The 20,061-nt window shown below is 38.6% G+C and overlaps 1 protein-coding gene across 1 annotated transcript in view; it reads left to right on the forward strand.

Moving 5' to 3' along the window:
* The window catches only part of LOC131166253 (mitochondrial outer membrane import complex protein METAXIN), a 43,155-nt gene extending 26,695 nt beyond the window's left edge, over nt 1-16,460 (forward strand). Inside the window, exons 5-6 of the mRNA XM_058124616.1 lie at nt 14,714-14,879; nt 15,989-16,460. Coding sequence (XP_057980599.1) covers nt 14,714-14,879; nt 15,989-16,176 — 354 coding nt within the window. The 3' untranslated portion in view covers nt 16,177-16,460. The remainder of the gene's footprint in view (nt 1-14,713; nt 14,880-15,988) is intronic.
* The last annotated feature ends 3,601 nt before the right edge of the window (nt 16,461-20,061 follow it).

The raw sequence follows: 20,061 nt of genomic DNA on the forward strand, positions 1-20,061 counted from the left end.
CAAAAGTGCCTGTGTTATAGGATATTTCATCTGTTTGGTTTGAAAATCAGGGATGGAATGGAGTCAAAATTATGACACTGATTCCCATTCCTATGTTCAGTTTGCATAGATGAGGGTGGAATTTCATTCCAAAAGTTGATTCTCCCATTCAATGGAACATGGTGATGATCCCTCCTCTTTCAGGTAGGCATCATAATTTCATTCCTTAGACAATTATAATCTTTACTAAACAATAAATCCAAAAATGCAAAAGCTGGCCATCTTTGAACTATGTGCTTGGTCATATCCTCCCCTGGTTTGGTGTTGTTTGGAGGATCGAAGGGCTTGTACAGGTTGGAGTTCTAGAATATGAAAAATGTATTATTATATTGGATATTAGCTTAATAAACTACTCCTAAGTAGATCAGTGAAGTAAAAGGCTTTGGCGGGAGCAAATGTAGTGCCAATCGAATGGCTTCTAGTTAGCCCCTGTTACAACTTCCTTTTTGTTGGCTAAGATTTGTGTGGTGTTCATGATCACTCTAAATATTTTTTCCCTTTTATGAGGAATTTTAGCATCATAATCAACCAAAAGTTTTTTCTTATGAGGAAAAAGGAAGTTCTTTTAGCATTATGAGAATCAACAAAAATCACCATTTCTCCATTCATCGTTTGATAGACAAATGATTATGACTTACAAAGGAGTTGAAATCTTTTTTGTTCGCCAAAACCCTAGCCTATGGATGATATTTTTCAGGGCACCAAACTGTTTATCTTGTTATGTTTAAGAGCAAATGGCTATGGTCATTTCCTTTCTTTGGAGAATATTCCAAATTGGGGGCTAATCAAATATTATGTTTGTTGGATGGTAAGAAAGCCTTAAGCCGAAAGAGTTTCCTTGGAATGGTTAGGGTTGAGCAGAGGGGAGCAAAAAAGGTGAAGCAAGTATCATGGCATGGAAGGTTATAGATTAGAGAAAGTCGAGATGCTTGGACTATTGTCCTATGAATGCGAGTCAAGGGTTACAGTTGTCGACCATGCGTTTATAAGGAGCACATACACAATTTTCAATTAGTTACAAGTTCCTTGGTGGCAACGATGGAGATTTTCTTGTGAGGGGAGACAAGTTTGGCATGAATTTGAATATGGCAATCTTTGTCAAGGCGAGAAGTCTGGAATAGAATTGGTATATCCTCTTTTTACAAGGGGAAACTTTTCAAAAATTGTGGATATATGCCGCAAGATATCAACAAAGACCACAAGTCATTAATTAGGGGAAAATCGATGAGGCCCTATTTGAAAAATAGGCCCAACCATGGTTGTAAAACTCAGACTAGTGGCGACCGGGTGAAGCTGTTGGGCTGGTTCGATTAGTCAAACCAGTGGGTCAAACAGGCGGTTGAACCGGTAACACACACATACTATTTATAAATTTTAATAGTCATTCAAAAGTAATAATAACAAAAAACAAAACTTAAACAATTTTTATACTATTTTCCTATTAATGAAATATTTTGGAAACTATTTTTATTGAAAGTATTCAAATATAGTAAAACAAATTGATTTAATTAACATATATATATATATATATATATATATATATATATATATAATATACACACACTATGCAGAAAAGAATGATACATTTTTTTATGTCAGAATCACTTAACTGAGGACAGCATCTGGAGTGGTGGTAATCATGGTTATCAAAATCCCGTTCTAGATCGTGCAATCCTACGATTCTGCGGCCTTCTTCTTCTTCCTTCAACTAAAAGATATTATTTTTCTTCTTTTCTTTTGGTTTCTCTTCTCTTTCCTTCTTCTTCTTCTTCTTCTTCTTCTTCTTATGATCTGATGACAAAACCATTTACATCTCTTGAAAGCTCTCTTCCTTCAAAATAGAAAGCTCATTGAGAGCTTAGAGTTCTTTATAGGTAGACCCGAGTTTTCTATCAGCAAGTTGGTACTATTCCTTTTTCCAACAATAGTAAAGGCCAGCTGAGAGCTTTGAGATCAGCAGAGAGCTTCAACAAATAGTGATTCATACAGTCAGGTCAAGAGCCAAAAGCTTTAGGCTTTCTAACAGTTATATGTTATCTCTGTTATTTTTTACTTTCTTCATCTTCTTTCTCTTATTATCGACAAGCCAGAGACCTATCTTTTCTCCTAAAGCAGAGAGTGTATAGATTTTTTTTTTTGGTCTCTTTTCGACTATAAAAAGTTCTTCTTCCTTCAACAAAAAGATTTTCTTTTTCTTTTATTTCCGATCCTTTTCTCTTTCCTTCTTCTTCTTTATACGGTCTGATGCAAAACCAAATAAGCTGAGAAGTTTACATCAGTTCATTGGATTAAGATTGGCAATTTCTTGTTCCTTTTCTCTTCATTCTTTTTGCTTTTATTTTTAATTACGACTATTGAATAAACAAGTTAGCAACGGTTTGCCCTTTGTAGAGCATTTTGCAATTTAGTTCAATATTTTGTTAGTGCAAAAAAGTAATTTTTGTTGAGCTAAATATGCAAGAGAAGGCCATAATAGGTCGCCTCTTCATCAACATCAGTAGTTGCTAGCAGTCGCAACTATGACTATCCCATCAGTCCTGAAGCTTGTCCATCTCATCCATCGTTCAGGAGATTTGTTGGAGCCTTAGTTTGAATCAACACCTGTCGAAAATCTCTGCCTCAAGCACGAGCCTTCAGAGCCCTAGCGAGACTCACAACCCTGTTCTCTGTTGAAGACTTGAAGCCTCTTGTCTCCCGAAGGCTCAAACCCCCAGCTTTTTCATTCTGTCTTGACGGCTTGCAGCTTCCCACCCTTCATTCAACTTTGAGGATGGTTGCTGTCAAAATATCTTCCCTTAAAGGCCAAGAACAATGGGAAAGGATGAACTCTCGAAGGCTCTTCCTGCTTCCTAGCCGCAACTTTAGCAGTACTTCAAAAGTTCTCTCTCTCTCTCTCTCTCTCTCTCATGTGTGCACGCGAGCAAGGACTCTCACGCACTCTCCTCGCTCTCTTGATCAAGACAATGGTGCTGCTAGTTATTGATGATGGGGACTTGTTCAGTCCAAATTGAAGGGAAATCCTTCAATTTGAGATTCGATAAAGTAGGGAACGTTGGAGCTTTGTCCATTCTTGAGTAGAATCAGTGGTTCGATTTTCTTTTGCTGTAGCAAAATGGTTCTCATGGGGTTTCTCATCTCTTGCTGGATGTTTAAGAAAGAGTTTTTGTTTCTCTTGGGTGGGTTTTGTTGATTTTGGAGATGTGACTCATATTCTAAGCGGATCACATGTACTGGAGAAAGCTACGTAAAGTAGGGACAATTGCATGAGATGAGTATGTAACACTGGGCAAACTGTCGACTGATTGGGCTAAATCGTCGATGGTTTCAGGCAGTATGCAGGAGTATTTTCTTAGCACCAGACAGTCGACTGTTTCAGTCGGCGCGGATTACGGATTTTCCTCCGGGGGATCACTATAGATGTAGTTTAGGTTTACTAGAACTCTTCTATAGGCATTGTGTTCGTACTTAACCACTATTGTAACCCAAAAATGTAAGCTTTGGCATTGATCATACTGAAACCGAGGTTGTTGCTCCCATGGACGTAGGCTTTTGTCGAACAACGTAAATCTTGTGTGTTTTAGTTGTGTTTTTTCTTCTTATTATTATTTGATTGATTCTTTAGTATATTTCATCATTGAGTGTTTGTATTAGTAGTTGTTGAGTGATTCGTGATTGGTTGTGTGCTTCCGCTGCGCTTGTTCTGATCGGACAAAAACACCAACAAGTGGTATCAGAGCTATTGGTTCTACAATGGCTGGGGTCTCTTCGATTAAGTTCGATGTGATCAAGTTCGAAGGAATTGGTAATTTCGGGCTTTGGCAACGAAGGGTGAAAGATCTACTAGTGCAACAAGGGATGGTGAAGGTGTTATACGGAAAGAAGCCGGATGACATGAATGACGCAAGTTGGAAGGAGCTTGAAGCAAATGCGGTTTCCATGATCAGGTTATGTCTGGATAATGACTTGTTGTATCACGTCATGGATGAGGATTCTCTGGCATCAGTTTGGCAAAAACTGGAAAGCTGATATATGTCTAAATGTCCGTCAAAATCTATGAATGTAGTTAAAGAAGGGGACTCGGGGAGCAGTGATGGTGAGATGCTCACCTCATGGGTTCTTGGATCCTAGACTCAGGGTGTTCTTTTCACATGACGCCCAACAAAGCCTGGTTCACCACTTACAGATTGATGAGTCCTGGTTTCGTTCTGATGGGAAATGGTGCGGTTTGTAAAGTTATCGGAATGGGGGATATCGGGATCAAGATGTACGATGGTGTGGTAAGGACGTTATGTGGGGTGAGGCATGTACTTGATCTGCGGAAGAACGTGATATTATTAGGTGCTTTTGGATTGTAACGGGTATAGTTACAAGTCCAAAGGCGGGACAATGATGGTGTGTGATGGCGTATTGATGGTGATGAAGGGACAGAGGATAGCAGGGAATCTCTATGCACTGTAGGGTAACACAGTTGTAGGTGGAGCTACAGCTGAGAGTTCAGAGTCAGGAAATACTGTTTTGTATAATGTAACCACACACAAAACGGTGGGTATTCTTAACTACATTGGTGTGGATGTTTGGGGACTGGTGATGATAGCATCATGGGTGGGACATAGGTATTTTGTGAGGTTATCACGAAAGGTCTGGGGGTATCTCATGCGGCACAAGTTGAAGATGTTTGCCAGGTATAACTTGTGGCTGAAGTGGAGTACTAGACTAGGAGAGAGTTTCTCAGGTCAGATATTGTTGCTGAGTACGCTGGTGTTCAAGAAGTTTTATGAGCAAGGCATGGTGTATGTAGGGCCTGCATACGACTTCTTGGTGAAGTCAGCGAGTATGGTGTGTTTCTTTGTTAATCGATCGCCAAAGGAATCACTAGATGAGAGAGTTGCATGAGAGACTTGGACTGGTTATGCAGTAGACTTTGGAGGTTCAGTTATGCACGTTTCTCGTGAGGTGAGATCTAGGCTTGGTGTTATGCCTAGATAGTGCATCTTTCTGGTATATAAGAAAGATGAGTTCGAGCTGGGCGATCCAACGACAAATAGGGTGGCGATTGATGGAGACATGGTTTTAGGTGTTAAAGCCATAGGACAACGTACTCAGGTAGATGAAGAGAAACAGGTGCTTGAAAGCAGCAGTAGCAACAATGAGCATGTTGTGCAGGTGGAATTGGAGACTCAGGGCAAGAGTGTAGGGAGTTCTATAACTCAGGAGACTTGCAGTATCACAGGATAAACTGGAGCAGAAAGGAGATTGTGATGCAGGTGGAGTTTCATACTAAGGGCAGAGATGACGTTGGTCATGATGTAGGTAGTTCAAACTCGGGAGACCAGAAGAATCACAATGGGCTCAAAGGCGCTATTAGGCCACTACCCAGGTGTGATCTGATGTCTTATGCAACCATTACTACGAGGAAGGATCCTACTACCTTTTGGGAGGCAGTGTATGTCCAGGAGAAGGGTAGGTGGACAGGTGCCATGGTGGGGGAGATGAAGGCATTGTATAAGAATCAAATGAGGAGGTTGGTGGTGCTCCCAGAGAGGGAGTGGGAGATAGGTTGCAGGTGGGCAGGTATTCTATTGTTTTATGTGAGTAACATGCATATTGCTGGAAAGGTTCTGACTGAGGTAAATCAGTCGGGGACTTTGTTGGGAATGTAAGTTGACATGAAGGTGTTGAGTACTACCAAGGGTGTTCTTGGGTTGGAGATTTGCAAAAATAAGGTTACAAGGAGATTGAGATTATCTTAGGGTGACTTTGTAGCTGCGGGGAGATTGGTGTTATCTCAGGGCAGTTGTATGGACAAAACTACATGGAGATTGTAGTTATCTTGGGGTAGTTTTGGGGATCAAGTGTTAGTGAGGTTTAGCATGGTTGATGTTAAACCTGTCACTGGTACACCATTGGTGAATCTAAGTAAACAATCTACCGCTCAGTACTCGAGGATGAACGGTGATGTTCGGGTCGTGTCAAAGGTTTCCTACGCCAATGCAGTTGGGTACTTTGGCGGGCAATAGAGGGTTTCGTCAGTTGTGAGGTTCGCAGATGGAGACTACACAGGGGGCTTGGATGACAGGAGGCTTGCAACGGGGCACGTTATGGGAAGGCTTAGTTGTTGGAAGTTCGGGGTACAGCCTCAGGGTGCGTTGGTTACAATTGGAGCGGAGTTCATGGCAGAGGCTAAGGTTGTCAAGGTAGTGTTGTGGTTCGAAGGATCATTCAAGGAGCTGGGTGTTCAGCTAGGTGGAGTTCCTGTTACCACAGGACTTAGTTTATGTCTCTAGGTGTTAGAGGGGAGGCGGGTCCCGATCTACAGGCTCGGGTGGAGCAGTGGTTATGCTTTCAAATTTCCAAGGTGCTGAATATTCGCCAAGGTTGAAATTGTTGGAGATGTGGCTCATATTCTAGGTGGATCACATGTACCGAAGAAAGCTATGTGAAGCGAGGGACAATTGCATGAGAGGAGTATGCAGCGCTGGGGCAAACCTTCGACTGATTGGGCCAAATTGTCGATGGTTTCAGGCAGTACGCAGGAGTATTTTCTCAGCACCAAACAATCCACTGTTTGGCCTAAACAGTCGACTATTTCAGTCGGTGCAGATTACGAATTTTGAATTCGGGGGCTTGTTGATTGGGCTTATTTGGAGGATTTTCTTCCGGGGGATCACTATAGATGTAGTTTAGGTTTACTAGAACTCTTCTGAGTTCGTACTTAAACACTAATTGTAATCCAAAGATGTAAGCTTTGACATTGATCATATTGAAACCGAGGTTGCTGCTCTTGTGGATGTAGGCTATTGCCGAACCTCGTAAATCTTGTGTGTTCTAGTTGTGTTTTTGCTTCTTCTTATTAGTCTTTGATTGCTTCTTGAGCATAGTTCATTATCAAGTGTTTGCATTAGTGGTTGTTGGTTTGTTCGTGATTGATTGTGTGCTTCCTCTCCATGTGTTCAAGTTGAACGGGAACTAAAATTCTAGTTGAACTAGAATTCAAGTTGAACTTGAGCTAGAATTCAACTTGAACAGGGAACTAGAATCAACACTTGATTATTGGATGGTGATTCATATGATGAAGACGGGAAAATTCCTGGAATTAGAGCACAGATGGAGAGGCAAAAGATATTCTATCTTTTTCCCTAAAGGATCCAAAGGCAATGGGTGGTCTCGGTTTGGGAAGAGGCAAAAGATATTCCATGTTTGGTGAGCTCTTTTTAATCAGGCATTGATGGAATTGAAAGTAAAATGAGTAATGAGAATCAATCCTGGAGTCGGTATCAGGAAAAAAATGATGCTGATGGAGTTTGTTCAACTCCTAAGGTTGGTGCTTGCTCAATTCCTAATGGAGTTTGCTCGGTTCTTAAGGATGGAGTTTTCTTGATCCTTAAGGATGTGCTGAAGGTGGTGTGTGTTTAGTGTTGGGGGAAGATGCAAGAGGAGGCCCTGCTGATTGCTATGCATGATCAATCGATGTTGCCAAGGGAAAAGGTTCGGGTGGAGGAGGCTAGACCTGGGCTGGCTAGGGGATTATGCATGAATGATGGGATGATGAACGTCAGGTGGGCGGAGCTTGGATTATCTACGATTAATTTAGACATGGCTGACTATTGAGAGCTATAAAGGCCTTTTAAAATATTTGATGGGCTTGTTGGTTAAGGAGGCTCCAGAGCAGAATTTTGATTATATATTGGGCTAGTTTTGAGAGGAGAAAGTTCAGCTAGATAAAATCGTAGTTGAGCCAATTGAAAGGGCATGCCTGAGGTTGTATTCAAGTCGAGTTGAGTAGACACAGTAAAATACTTGAACTCGATTCGACTCGAAAATTTTAAGCTCAAAACTTGACTCAAACTTGATCGATTTCATAATTGTTAAACTTGAACTCAACTCGGCTACAAGTTTATAAAACTTGAGCTTGACTCAATTATAAATTAATATTAAATATGTATACAAATATAAATACTATACATATAATATTAAATAATTTATTAAATGTATGTTATATAACATATATAATATAAAAATAAAAAATTAAAAAGCTTGATTAGGCTCAAAAATCGACTCGAGTATTATTATTGAGCTCGAACTCAACTCGTTAATATATTCGAGTAGCTCTAATTCTACTCAAACTCGAGTAGAATCGAATTAAGTCGAGTTACGAGACAAGTTGAGTTTGAGTTGCTTGTGAGCAAGCTCGACTCACTCACACCCCTAGGGATGCCGAAATGCTTAATTAGGCTTCTAGTAAAAAAGAAGGCCTTTTTATGAAAATGTGTGCGATTCAGTGCTTCGATCGTTTTCTGACAAGATCTATGGTGGTCATGAGGAGAGAAGCAATTGCTTGAACATACCCAAAAAAAAATAAAAGAGGAATCAAATAGATGTGCTGCTAAAAATTCTACTAATTTTACTAGAAAGTGTTGCATCTCCAATTCTGGAGAGGAACAATAGTAGGCAGGGTTCCAATATTGCGTTTGGGGAATGTTCTTCTAAGAATTTTAATTCTTATGGAGTTGAAAATCAAGACTTTATTGTTGTTCTGAAAGTAAATTCAGATGATAAGGGACCAAGGGAGTGAAGCAAACATCCTTGAATTCCCAAATTTGATCTAGAATCAGATTATTATCTTCTTCATCCCAATCTTCCAATTCAGTATCAAATTCTTGCTGCTTGCAGCTCTCTTTCCCTTTAGAATATTATACCGTACTGTCCACAATTTTCTGGAAGGCCCCAATCTTTCTTTCATAATCTTTTTTATCTGCATTCTAGACTTTTTTCTCCTTTTCCATCTCCATCGTTTTTGTTCTGAAAATTTGAAAGGTTAGGAGCAAAAGTACTTTTCTTGACTTTCAGTGTTGGCTGTGATTCTCCCTTGCTGGTTGACAGGTTGCAGAAATCTAGCTTGTCATGTTCTTCCTTCCCTTTTGAACTCTCTTAACATCTCCCCAATCACCTTTGAAATTCCTGAAATCTTTCGAACAATAACAACAGATTTTCTTTTCTTCTCTTTCAATGCTATCCGTGAATCTCCCAAATTAACTGAAAGGTTGCCCCCCTCCATCTTCACAGATTCTTCCTCCCCCTTCAAATTCTCTAGCATCTCCACTTCCTTATTCTTCTTAACTGGTGTTTTCAGCAAGCCCTTCTCCTCCTCACCTGAATGTATCGCTCCCAAGCCCCCAACAATCAAGATAAATCCCTCATTTGAGTATGGGTTTTTGTTTGAGTCGGGCTTCTCTTTTTCCACCCAAGCAGACTCACTTCTCCAGCCCATTTGATCTTAATTTCCTTATTTTGAATTCATTACTTCCCTTGTTGAATGCGATCTTTTTGTTAACAAACAATGCTCGAGATCAATCCAATAACAAATTCCTTGATGAAGATTGCCTTACCAGACTACTATGCATAGGGTCTCAAGTCAACACTAAAAGGAAATGTAAAATTAGAAACACTAACCGTTGATTTATTCATGTTTCACAGCACCATTTATGAACATATGCAATGGGGGCACTAATACCTTCTCCACGCTTAATCATACTCCTGGACCTCACCTGGTTATGCAAACCAAGCCCTACTAGTTTTGATACCTACATTTGACTTAGTAATTCATATATTGATAGTTATTTAGGTAATCTAACCACACCTAGGTTGCATAAAGGTTAGTGACAATTCCATTGAACTTAAAGGGTATGTAACCTTACCTCCACCTCACTCCCTCGCCATCTGCCTAGGCATCGGGTGGTCCCTGAATCTGCTTGTATTTACATGTTGTACTTTCATCCTTGGGAAAGAAGTCGGGTAAAGATGGGAGACTATTGAAATGAAGGAATTTAGATTTTGTTAATGATAATGCTCCTATGGATTTACACCTGCCTTATGGAAGCTTTACGTAGTTTAATTTCAAATAGGAACTTGTTAGGTCCAGAATCAATCCTAGCATAGTGGCTTGTTCATGATAGACACACTTATAACTATTGATTTTTTTTTTTTTTTTTGCGACACCCTTTCTTACAATTGATTTTTCTCGTCTCTGTTTATACATGGTTGGTGCCCATTAATGAATTTTATCTTTGCTGATAAAAAAATGGAGTGAGAGGATTACTTTCCTTCCCAAACTGTGCTGAAACTTCTCCCAAACATTTCCTTTGACCATCATCCTATTGCATTGGATTTGGGGGATTTAGGAGTGGGGTGACACTCGGATTCAAAAACATGGGACCGAAAGTTGAGGGTTTCAAAGAGTTGGTGAAATATTGGTGGTAGGAGTTGAGGGTGGAGGGTTTGTGCTAATTATGTGGTGACCTGTAAACTGAAGGGGTTAAAGGCAAGAAAAAATGAATTGTGAAATCATTGGTGACAATCATGGCACGATGGCATCGAGGTTAAAATGGGGACTCTTCGTCATGTTATAAATGAGTTGTATCATAAGGAAACCTCAATGTGTAATTCTATCTAGGAAAAAGCCAGGATATTCATGATAAAGTTGTTGGTCGATGTAATTGTGTTGAGACCTTTGTAGTAACAGCAATTGACATCCTTCAACTCTGTTTCACCTTCAAAAATATCGCCCACTCCACTTTTGTGATTGCTTCGTAGTTGTAGTTAACTGATATATGGAAGAATTTGGTATTTTTGTGCCCCTCCTTTAGCTAAGAAGGTTGAAAAGGAGACTCTTCTTCATGTTATTAATGAGTTGGACTGGAGGACAAGGAACCTCAGTTGGTATTTTTTTCTAGAAAAAGAGATGAGATTCATGGTAAAGGACTAAAGGAGTTGGCTGATTTTATCAGGATGGGGGAAATCTTTTGGAGGCAGAAGTTTAGGGCTCTTAAGCTCTTTGGCTGAAGGAGGGGGTACAAAAATACCAAATTCTTTCATAGATTAGCTAACTATCACTACAATGTCAACCTCATCACCAAGGTGGACATGGATGGTAGGCAAGTTGAAGGTACACATTTGACAATACTACAAATCTTTATGTGAAGATTTCGAATTGGAGACCTTTGGTGGAGGACTTGTTCTTTGAAAACATGGGGAAAGGCGAAGCCGTATGGTTGTAAAATCATTTTGAAGATAAGGAGGTTGTGGAGCATGGTTTTAAATAATGGTCGCAACCGTTACGTAATGCCGTTACGTAACGGTTTTTTGGGTTACTGATACCGTTACACACTGCGAAATCGGTGGGAAGAAAAATCACGGCTGTAGCGGCCTTTACGGACCGCTACTGTTACGTAAAGGCCACTATGGCCGTTACGTAACCACTATAGGATTGTTACACCAAAAAATTATTTTATTTTTTACTTTTTCTTCTCACATTTTCCTTCTCTTCATAAATCATTCTCAATATACCATGTGGCGAGAGGGGGAAAAGATTATAATGAGGATGACGATAATACAAAATTTACTATTTCTTTTAATACTCACAAGAAATGCATTAATTTACAATTTGAAAATACTAACTTGTTAGGAAAATATTTTATTTTGATAATATTAGTAATGTGATATTTATGTTCTATATTTTTCAACTTAAACCTTTTTTCTTTTCTAGCTATTTTATATTTGTATTATTCATATGTATTATGTGTCTAATAGATTAGTGGAGTGTGTATTTTGTTTTATTAAATACGCGCACACACATAATTTTTATATCAATGGTGGTTTAAAACAAATGTAAACTTGTTGTCCTTACCAAATAACTTAGTTACTCAAGCTAAAGGATCCAAAATACACAAACTCTTTCCAAGAAGGGCTAAAAGCTTAAAACATGCAAGTATGCTAATATGCGCAAGGTTGTGCGTGCTTCAAAAAAATTCACAGCCATTACACCTGCTTACCATTATGTAACATCCACTACTTGCGCTTCCGGTCTGTGTCCGTTACGTTACACTACCCGCTATCGAGATTTAAAACCATGTTGTGGAGGCTGTTTGGGAGTGCAATGGAGATTAGGGGTGGAACCTCAAGATGTTTCTTTTAGAGAATTGGGGCCTTTTTTTTTGGGTGGGGAGGTGAGGGGAGGTTTGGACTCAGTGGTGAAGTTATTTGAAGAGTTTTATGACACTGGAAAATTGGTGAGCTGAATTAACAATGCTCTTGCTGTTTTGGTTCCGAAGAAAGTGAGGGCAGTCAGCTTTAAGGACTTTAGACCTACTAGTCTTGTGGGTTGTATCTACAAATTGATAACTAAGGTTGCATCTACAAACTAGGCTGGAACCTAAGCTAACGAGTTAAAAGAAATTGTGGAAGTGGCGGGGCCTTCTAAAATGCTTTTATTGGGTGTTTTGGGAGGGGGTAGAGGGGGGGGGGGGGTGTTGCCAAATTCTTAATGTAGCCATAATTGCCATGAAGTGATAGACATCAAATTTAAGGATTGTACTAATGGGGTAATTGTAAATTGGACATGGAGGAGTACGATCATGTTTTACGGAATTTTTAGTTTTATGTATTTGAGAGGATTGGATTGGGTCTAGATCGAGGAAGTGGGTTAGGATGGGTGTCATATGCGCACTTTCCCCCTTAAGAGTGGCAGCATCCCCACTCCCCACTCTCCCCCCACCCCCCCTCTCCCCCGCTTCCCACACACACACACACACACACACAAATCTTCTAGAGGGCTAAGGCAATGAGACTCTTTCCCTTTTCTTTTTCATTATGGTAATGCAACTACTTAGTAAATGCTGTCAAGAGTGGAGGATAATGAACTCATATCTGGTTTTATTGTTGGCTGAAGCATTCATGGTTGAGAGTCTTTCACGCCCCCTTTGCTAACAGCATCATTTTTTGTTGGGCTAACCCTGAGGAGATTGCGAGTCTAAGGACTATTATTTTGTCCCTCCCAATTCCCAATATACCCTTACCCAATTATAACACCTACCTTTGGTAATAATAATAATAATAAATGTTTTTTACTGCCTTGCAATTTATATACCCTACAACCTAAAAACTGGTCATGAATGCATTTTCTTAATTTATTTTGATCCCAAATTATGCATAACCATGTATTTTAATATTTCCCAAAGTTTTCGAGAAATTTCCATCATTTACTATAAATTTCCATTATTTCTTTAAATCAATATCAAAATTGAAAGAAATTTCTGTAAATTGAGGCCATCAAAATTTCCATTGGAATTGAGTTTAAATGTTGGGAAATCTTAGTTTAATTTGGAGCTGGCCTCCCTAGCTGTGGTGTTTTAGAGTGGCCTTTGACCTATTTTGGAATCCCTTTGGGTGGAAAGCCACACTCTTCATTTTTTTGGGATCAGGTGGTGACCAAGGTAGCTAAGCAGTTGAATGGTTGGAAAGGAGCATTGTTATCTTTAAGTGGTGGAATTACTCACATACAGGCCAGCCTTTTACCATTCCTCTTTATTTTTTTAATCTATTTTTAGGATTCCGGGAAAAGTAGCTCAAAAGATTGAGAGGGTTATGAGGGATTTTCTTTGTCAAGTGTAGGGGTAAGGACACATCATTTGGTTAAGTGAAGGATGGTGTGTAGGTTGAAGGAAGGAGGGTTGGGTCTTGGTTGTATAAAGATTCTGCCCTTTTGGCTAAATAGCTATATTGGTCTACCTTGGGGGTGAATTCCCTTATTTAGAAAGCAATAAAATGTAAATTTTGCATACAAGTTAATGGATTGGATGATAATTTGGGATTTTAGAAGTTCTTAAGTCCTTGGAGGCTCATTTCACAGGTTCATCTTTTTTTTTTTTCTCCTTCAGTTCAATTGGGTAGAGGTTTCAGGAAGATGTTGAGTTGGGGGAGAAAAAAAAGGGGGTGGGGAGCTGGAGAGTTGCCGTCTCTGGTAAAGAATGATGGAAGAATTTGGTGTTTGGATAAATCTGCGGAGCATTTGCATAAATATTTCTTTTTTCACCTTATCAAGGCTAATGTATTTTTTTCCTGTATATTGGGGGGTACATGGGAGGCTAAAGTTCCTTCTAAGATGAAGGTGTTTGTTTGGCTGGTGGTACACTGACACTTGACACCGACAATTTGCCGTAAAGTGGGATGCTCTCTAATCTTTGCCTCCTGATGTGTCTTGTGTTTGTGTGTGTAGGTCTAAGGATGCATCTCTTTTGCTTCTACGATGTTCATTTGCATGGGGCTTTGTGGCACACACTTTTTGGAGCTCTTGGTGAACTGCGGGTTTGTCCGAAGTTGGAGGAGGGGCTCCTTACTATTTCTTTTGCTGGTTTTGCAAAAGGTAAGGATGTTAAAGAGTTAGTGGAAGTGTGCTCTTTGCTCTGTGTTATGGGGAATTTGGTTGGAAGGAATGCTAGAATTTTTTTTTGGGAAAACATTATCAATGGAGCTTCTTTGGGACAGGGTGTGGTATTTGGCTTCTCTTTGTGCTTGTAGCGCAGGCTATTTTTAGTAAATGCTGTTTTAGGATGTCAATCTGGACTGGGTGGCTTTATTAAGTGTATGCTGAATTTTCTTGTCTGTTTTCATGAGTGAGGACTTCTTGTTCTTTATTGTATCTATTTCTCTTTGCTAGTCAACAAAGCTTCTTTTCTTAATAAAAAAAAACTGAAAAACTGATTTTGTTTTCTATTGTTGATTAAGCAGACTTGGTTCAACCATAATTTTTATTGTCCATCGTGTTCTTTGTGCTTTTACTCTTTTATTCTAAATGCATAGTGTAAGCTTGTTCCTTCAGCCTTTAATTATGTTCCAACAGGAAACGTCAGTGTTGCGGAGCAAGTTTCTAGAGCACAATAATCTTGTGAGGTACGCTGAGGAACTTAAGACACAGTTTGTAGAAGCTGCTTCATCATCTTCTTCTATTCCACCGTGCCACTCAGGCCCTTCGTCATCAGCTCCAAGAAGAGGTCCTTCAAATTGGAGTAAGATAATAACTGCTTCCACGTGTATTTCTTTAGTATAAATTCTATTTTTATAGGTTGATAATATTGTCTTATCTACATGTCCTTGCTATAATAGAGTATAGATTTTATGTTTCAGCAAGGTATTATGGGGTATTGGTGTTTAGAATTTTATTTAGAAATAATGGCAGGAGGATTATTTCATTAGAGAAGGAAGAAATTTCTTTGTAGCAACAAAAGATGATTTCATTAGAGAAGAAACGATGTGCAAAAAGGAGAATAAGAAATCCTTCTAACCATAACCAAAACAAAATTGTTGGAATTTTCTGAAACTCAGGGCTGAAAGCCTCCGGCTGCCAAGTGCAATTGCTTAGGTTTGAGTTCTGCCTCTCCCTCCATGAAAATTTGCTGAAGTTTAGGACTATTCAGCACTAGGTAGTGGTCCTTAATGGTGCTGGGGTTTCCTCAACGAGAGGTGGAACTAGTCTTGACTACACAGACAGCTCCACACATGTGCACTGGGTAAACTGGAAAAATTCCAAATGGAGTGGCTGCAGGAAGCCAAACTCAGGTCCTTTTCTTCCTAAAATATGATTGTTGGCCAATTCATACAATTGGAGGTGTTCCTTGTCTATCAAATTTATAGCTAAATAACAAGTAGAGGACACGGGTGAAAAGAGCCATGGTGGCTGATCCAAGGACTCTCATTAATGTGTTCGTTGTATCAGAAGCTTAAAAAATCCTGTCTTTAAAGAAGGGCCATGGTGGCTGATCCAAGGGTTCTTGTTAATGTGTTGGTTGATCTTTAAAAAAGTCAATCCCTATTTATTTTAGATTGAAAATTAAATTAAAAAAAAATCCTGTCAGTTTTTGCAACCATTGCCCAAGAGCTGCAGTTGCACATTCAATTGCGCATTTCTTAATGTGGGTTGAGTATTTTCACCTCATTGATGATCTGATTCATAGAGTTTTCACCTTGTGCAGATCATACCACATGTTTTTTGTGCTTCATTGTTTTATTTTTCCCTGCTCAAGAGTTTTGGCCAGAGCTGTCTTGTTGAATTGGCTTGGCAACCCTTTAATTTTGCACAAACTTTGAACTGATGTAAATATGGTGTCTTATTTATTAGGTTCAAAACGCAAGAGCAAACCAAAGAGGGAAAAAACAGAGGAAGAGAAAACATTTAGAAGAAGGGCCAAATATTTCTTGGTGACGCAGCTGGTTGCTGTTCTAGTTTTTCTCTCTCTCTTGGGTGGCTCCAATGATGGGGAAGTTGAGCTTGATGATGACGAGGACGGTTTAGATTACAATGACTAGAAGAGGATAAATTCATCTTCTCATTTTTGCTCATGGTTCATGTTACCTCTCGTTGTTGCCTCACTGAAGGTATTGTAACCTAGATTTTTCATATTTTTGAGGTATTTTCTTTCTTTTTGTATTTTTGCATGATGGAAATTTTGAGAATAAAAGATGTAGTTCAAATTCTATTTAGGGTGGTTCAGGGTAATTATCTGTCTCTGGCTCTCTATGTTACATTTGACTTTGAATTAGACAGATAGTTAGCATGCAATATTAGTGAAATATGATGGTTTATATACAAACTCAGCTTTGGGACTTCTTTGGAACACAGCTCATCTAGCATTCCATGACAGCCACCATTTATTTTATGGCAAAATCTGAGGAAACAAATTAAAATTTACTTGATGCTGTATGATTGAAATAGTGTAAAAATAAATGATTTTTTAGTAAGGGCGCTTTTGAAAATTAACTTATTTTTCATTCTATTCTAGTCACTAGAAAACACTAAAATTTGTTATCGGAAGACTCCTTATGTCTCTCAATATGATTGTATTTTAAAATTTCTTCAATGTTATTCGTCTAAACCAAATAGTGTTCTTCAATCTTGGGTGATTCCATTTTGAATGGAATTTGATCCTTCCTAGAGGAGACAGCACTCCGCAGCGGCTACATTAGGGTGGCTTTTAACTCTTAAGTGCATTCGCAGACGGCGTACATAATAGTTATGTTTATTTTCAAATATTTAAAAACTGTATGCATTGCATGCCAATATATTTTACTTTGAATACAGGAAAACCCACCGTGTTTACTGGCCATGAAAGCCATTCAAGCCCTAAAAGTTTGCCAATTACTATATCATTTTTTAACTTTGATGTTCCTCCATTTTCAGTTGGCATTAACTTGACGCTTAGGACCCCAAATGGTGTAAAAAATGGTGTGCAGTCAAAATGATTAAACTTTCTCAATATAATAAGATTGTGTTCACTTGAAACAATTGTATTTTCTTTTGTTTTTTAAGCTGAAATGGTGTTTTCAACACACACACACAACATATATATATTATCAAAGATCTTTGGACAATAACTTCTTATTAAATACTTATTTAAACTTTATTTTATGCCATACAAAGACCTAATTGCACACTTGGAACTCTTAAATCTGATGTATTTGCTCCTTTTATTATTTCCATGTATCTTTCTGCTTTTAATTCACCATTTAATAAGGCAATTTAAAATCAATTTGGTGAATTTTAGGCTTATAGAAAGCCAAATTAGTTAGAGCATTTAAACTATATTTGGTTGAGCTATTAAAGCACTAGTGTCAAACAAGCGTCTTCTTTCATTTGGCGCTTAGAGTTTTGCTTTTAGTATAGCTTTTTACATTTGACAGTTTCATAGATGTTTTTTTTTTGAATACCTATGCACCCTATTGCGATTTAGACCTATGTCACGATCTATTCATCATTTATAACTTTTTTCCCAAGAAGATGCATTGGGAGACGTTGTAATCTCTTTGCGGACTTTAAGATTAGACATTTAGACACAATATTCATGGAAAATGGTGTTTGAGAAACTATAGACTCACAAGTATCTTCCTCTAAGAACATTTAGTAATCCAACCCTTATGTTTGGGCCTATTTCTTTTTGTTTTGTTTTTTTTGTTTTTCCTTTCTAAGTTATACTTCTATAAGCTTCTTTAGAAGATGCTAGATTTAACCACCCCGACTTGGGAGGTGATAAGAATTAAAGGGGAGCAGTGCCCGTGGATGGAGTGGGTCTGGCACAAACTTCTTCATAAGAAAATATCGTTGTGTATGTGAAAAGCCATGTTCCAATGTCTTCCTGTAGATGAGAGAGTGCGGAAACTGGGATTTGATATGGTCTCATATTGCAACTGCTGCGTGAATAAAAAAAAGGAGTCACTCAATCATATTTTGAGTACGGGAACCATCGCAAGTATGGTATGAAAAAGAGTAGCGTCTGTCTTGCGAATTCTAAATTTTGATACTAAACCATGGAGGGTGAAATTTAGTAGATGGTTCAGATGTGCCAAAAAATCAACCAAAAAAGGTATGATTATCGGTTTGTTACCTACTATAATTTCTTGGAGATTGACTCAGACGTTGTAAAGCCCGCATGGATGATAAGTATGAGTCGGGAAATGTAGTTTGGTTATCTGTGAGGTTTTGGCTCACAAAAATTTCAGAAGGCGTGAAGGGTTCTCTGCCCTTTATAGATAAGAATTTATTGGAAGAGTTCTAAGTGAAAACGAAAATTCCGAAGATTAGAACTCCTTGAAAAGTAGTTTGGGAAAAACCTCCAGTAGGTTGGTTGAAGCTAAATATTGATGGCTCTTGTAGAGGAAATTCGGGTTCTTGTGATGGTGGTAATATCATCCGAGACTCATCTGACAATATTAATGCCGCTTTCTTTGAAAAATTTGAGCCAGGTACTAATAATGGAGCGGAGTTGCGGATTCTTACTAGTCGTGTTCGACTCTATAAAGAGTTAGGATATCAGAATATTTGAATTGAAAGCGACATAGAATTGGTGGTGGGATGGCTTACATATGAAATTTGTTCCTCCTGGTACTTATGGGACTCTTTGGAATTATTAGAGAAGGAGTTACAAGGTCTTCAGTTCTCTATAAAACACTAATTTAGAGAAGGTAATCAGGTGGCAGATTTCTTGACTCGTCAAGGCGAGGGTGGCAATACGAGGAGATATTTTGCAGGTGATGTGATGCCGAGTAAAATGAGAAATCTCATTCATACGGATAAGATGAGTATTCTAAGCCTTTGTCTTTAATTGACACCATTTGGTTTTCCTTTAGTTTATGTTTGCAGGTAATTGACATCTGTTGACTTTATAGGTCACACCCGGTTTTGATAATGACAAATGCTTGTTGTATTCAATATTTGTCTGAGGATATGTGCATGTATACAGTTGGAAAAACAAAATGATGGCACAAGACGTAGAAGTTGAAGGCCCTGAAGACTCATTTGTGATGTATTTAAATTTATTATTCATTATGGGTCTGTAATAGTAATTAGGATTTGGGTTGTAATAATCATATGCATCGCTTACATGATATGATAGGTAAACTCAAACAAAAAAGGCCTAGATTGACCCTAGGACACTCATACATGCACAAACATATATGCTTATATGAATAGGGTGATTGCTTAAGGAAATAGAACCAAAATGCACTTAAAATGCATGTTCGGTCGACCGTACTTGTCACACCTCGAACCCGCAGATGGGTCCTAGGTGTGAATATAGTAACCTAACCTGTCTTTGTAACAATTCAAACATACATGATACAATACAATAAGATGGTTCGACCCCGTGGGGTCCATGGATGCCCTATACACATACACATATACATCCATACTCATCAGTTACACATCGGAAAATGTTTCATCTATCTATATAACATACCATACCAGAGTCTGTACAAAGTTAGGATATACGAACCCATACAATACTAAGGTATACAATCCTATAAATACTGTACAAACTCTGGGTGTCTACAAAAACCATCACGACAAGTCGGTTACAAAATCTCATACCTAATCAGGTACTAACAGCAGCTAATGAAACTCCCGCTTCTGATTGCTAGGATGCTAAATACGGCTACCTGATGGACCTGAAAACATTGTACGTACATTCGGGGACACCTCTCAGTAAGGAAGAAAGCAGGTTATATCAGTGTGTGACATACTAGTGTTATTTTACGCAAAACATAACACTATACATTACGATACAGTTCGAAACATTTCCATACAGTTCCAGTATTTTCACATAGTTCTAGTATTTTCAAAAATTCATTCTAGTACATACAATACCCAAAACATACGGTTAGTGTCGTCACACTAATACGCAACTACGCTGTGAAACCCAA

The sequence above is a fragment of the Malania oleifera genome, chromosome 10 (assembly GCF_029873635.1).
Source record: "Malania oleifera isolate guangnan ecotype guangnan chromosome 10, ASM2987363v1, whole genome shotgun sequence".
NCBI classification, from domain to species: domain Eukaryota; kingdom Viridiplantae; phylum Streptophyta; class Magnoliopsida; order Santalales; family Ximeniaceae; genus Malania; species Malania oleifera.